Raw genomic sequence first — 3,712 nt, forward strand, 5'->3', positions numbered from 1 at the left:
TACGCTGCTCCCTTCCCTTTCCTCTTCCACGGGAGAAACCATATCATCCAAGCACCCGTACTATTGTCCTCACCCTTCCTCTCTCCCCTTCAACTTGTCTCTCCCTCCATCGCCTTTGTATTGGCCCTTGTCCCCTTTTCGGTGCTTCGAAGGACTTCTCTGTACTCACTTGCTGGTGGGACCTTGCAAACTACACACATACGGTACCGGTATTGTCCCCTTCTATCTACTGCTGGTATACTCGAGTACTCGAGTACTGTACATCCTGTCCTTCCTCCCCCTTGCCCGCCGATTGGCGGTATAACTCTAACAATCGCCCTCATCTGCTGTGGAATCTTACTCTCCCACCACTGACATTGTTCCACCATCGCAGGGAACAATCACAACAACGCACCCTCCTGCATACCACCGCACACGCTATCAACAACAACCCCCACCCCCTCCTTCCCCCATCATCAACAAGTCCCTTTGCATATACACACACTTACACACGCCTTATCTCGTTCTATACCCAATTCCCAGTCTTTGGCACTATCCCTTCCCCCGCTAAATCATTAGCATTCCAATGTCAGAGGACTTCCGCGGTCGCATCCAAGACCCTCGAATAGTCACTCGTTCCGCGAGGAAACCTTCCCCCGGTTTAGCCGCAAGGATTAAAATGCTCGAAGCCAACGCTGAGAAACGCAACTGTTCTTCCACCATCAACAACAACAACAACAATAACAACGTGATGAGTAAGGGCAGACTATCACCTTCCCCCTCACCTCATCGTAAAATTTCGAGCGCTTCCTCCAACGGAAGTGTCTCGCCTGCCGCCGCCGCGATCACAAACAGCACGGCTGCCCCAAAATTATCAAAAGAGTTGCCCCCCACGCCTGTCGAGGACGATGAAGACGACGAAGAGTTCCACACTGTTAAAGGAGATGGGGCAAGCAAAACCGGAGACGACGACGACGGTTCCTCTAGTGACGGAGAAGGGACACACAACTTCTCTTCTGCCCTTCAGTCACCAAACAATCATGACGGTACTTTCAACCACGCTTCTATTATGATGACCTCTTCGCCACCGGGCTCTGCGAGACCAGATACTTCGTATTCCACTTGGACCGAAGATTCCCGTAGCGCTGCCCGCTTCTCCAATGACACCACCCTAGAAACAAAGCCAGAAACGCAAACAGAGACACGGTACAACAACAGCCCTTACATGGTTTCATCTACAAGTCTGCAGAGGCGTGCTTCCGTGTTCTCGTTGTCCCGCGTTTCTTTTTCGGCACAGCTCTCACGACTGACATCGCTGTCGCTCCCTTTGTCGGAGGATATTTCTTCTAGAATACGGCAATTGCCGACTGCGAGGGAAGCCTGCAATGCGCTCATCTCGGCTGGGGATCAGATTAGTCGTTGGATTGATACCGCCAAGAAAGTCTTACGTGGTCTAGATGCCGAGGATGATGTTGAGTGGGCAGCTCAGGGACGCGAGTCTCTTAATGAGGTGGATGCTGCGATTGGGAAGTTCTCTGGTTTGGTCAATGTTTATGTCGAACTCATTGACGAGCTACAAAACAGGGATGATTCTGATGAAGTGGAAAAAGTATTGGTCGAAATTCTTAAAAGTATGGAAGAGGTTATGGATGGGTGGAATGAAGTTAAGATTATCCTAAAGGGTGTGAAAGATCAGGTCGAGACTGCGATGGAGTGGACAGAGCTATGGACTATGATTCTACAAGATATCCAGGCGGAATTGGACGCGTGCCAAACAATTGTCTTTGAGGAGGAGGAAAAGCGACACCGGAGCATGATGGAAGACACCAGCATAGTGGACCTAGATGCTCTGGAGACCATAATTGAGGAGACACCTATATCGGCCCTACCCAAAGTCACCAAGACTGCGGGAGAAGAGGAGAGCTCGTTACTCGGACTGATGGCAAGGATGCAACCTTTGAGGGTTAGCTTGGACTTTCTCCCCATGAGGTTGCAGAGCTTCCAGGCTCGAGCCGAGGGGATCTTTCCTAGCGCCTGCGAAGATTTGGCGGGCCGACGAAATGCCTTGGAAAAGAAGTGGAAGAAATTGGATAGCGACGTGGAGGGGCTGAAGAAAGAGTTGGGCGAAGACAAATGGGTTGCGCTATTTAGGAACGCTGGCGTGCAGACGGCTAATATGATGTCAAGCGTGGAGAGGAGTCTTAAGAAATTGAGAGACGCAGTTACGATATGGGAAGAGAGCGAGGGGAGGATTGACAGTGATTTGGCATTGAAGATTCAGAATTACGAAGCAAAGAAAGTGCATTACGGTAGGTTGCCTTTATTCAGCTGTCTGTTTTCGCAGTCGTGAACTGACAAGAATGTTGTGTAGGATCTGCAATTGAACGAGCATTAGGACTTATTACTAAGGGAGTCCGTGATAGGATAACTGTTAATGGAGAAATCATTCGTCTCGACGCTGCTATGCGGGCGCGTTGGAAGACTCTCGAAGATGGAATGGCCGACATGGAACAGGATATGAATGACCTTGGTTTGAACGTGCAGACACTTCGGGATTCTTTCTCCTCGGTGAATTCCCTGGAGGTACGCTCCTACGGAGGCTCGGGAATAATTACCCCCGGTAGCTCTCCGGCCAGCTCAGTCGTCATGACTTCCTCTCCCGGAGGGATCGAAAGGAAGCGATCACCCCCATCAGCCACCAGGTCACCAAGCGGAGTTGTAAACACTCGGCCTAGCCATCAACCCAGAGCCAGCTCGATCCCGAAGAAAAGCCAATATGCTAGACTTTCCTCCACAGGGTCAGTCGTTGCTGCATCGGTACGTAGCTCACTTTCACCCATTACAACTGGGATGGTTAGAGTCTCATCTACTTCGGGAACCTATCAGACTCCACCCACAACTCGTAGGTCTTCCTCAACATCCAGCTCTAGCGGCAAGCCAGTAGACAACCGGCCAAGGTGGAACTCCTCAACAAACACCAACGACAGCCCATTCGGGCACAATTTTAAGCCTCTAAACCTCACTACCCCGAGCCCATACCGCAAGAACCCCCCAAATGCCAACCGAATAACCAGTCCCACCCTCTCCCTTCCCGCCTCTCCCGGAGCCAGCAGAATTCCCGGTCCAAGCCCGCTAACTTCTGCGTCCCTCCCGGGTTCCCCCCTCCTCTCAGGAGCCCGGAGATCCAGCGGTGGCGTCTCCCTTAAGTCCCCTAGCCCAGCACCAAGACTAGCCCCTGCCGCTGGTGGCCGCCAACACCCGGAACTTCGCCGCCAAGCAAGCATGAGCCAACTCCGCTACCAGTCCCGCGACCAGGCCCGCCACTCTTCGCAGGAGTCCATAACTTCAAGTACCATCTCACACTCCACCTACGTCGAGGAGAAGGGTCGTGAGAGAGAGGAGCGACAATGCTTGCGTGATAAGGAGAATGCAAAGCGTAGTGTAGACGGTAGGCCTGCTAGTGCCATGGCTAGCGCGAGGGCCAATCGTGTGAGTATGCTACCGAGACCGACGACGCCGGTGTCGGGGTCGGGGGCGGGGAAGAGGAATAGTATGCCGCCCGGGACAACGCTTACTCAGCAGCAACAGCAGGCGGCTGCGAAGGCGGATGGTAGGCCGAGGTGGAGGTTAAAGTAGTTTAGTTCCTTTTTTTTCTGGAGGGTTGGGATAGTGTTGTTGTGATCCTGTTGTCTTATTCACTCCCCGCTGTTGGTATTGGCATGCGCTTGTTCTG

The 3,712-nt window shown here is 52.4% G+C and overlaps 1 protein-coding gene; it reads left to right on the plus strand.

Moving 5' to 3' along the window:
• Positions 1 to 730: 730 nt before the first annotated feature.
• Positions 731 to 3,712, plus strand: GSTUM_00006847001 (uncharacterized protein; the record flags this gene model as incomplete). XM_002838995.2 has 2 exons in its annotated part: positions 731 to 2,288; positions 2,351 to 3,712. The coding sequence occupies 2 exons, from the start codon at positions 731 to 733 to the stop codon at positions 3,613 to 3,615; spliced, it is 2,823 nt and encodes a 940-aa protein (XP_002839041.1). The 3' UTR covers positions 3,616 to 3,712.

Source organism: Tuber melanosporum (assembly GCF_000151645.1).
Source record: "Tuber melanosporum whole genome shotgun sequence assembly, scaffold_3, strain Mel28".
NCBI classification, from domain to species: Eukaryota; Fungi; Ascomycota; class Pezizomycetes; order Pezizales; family Tuberaceae; genus Tuber; species Tuber melanosporum.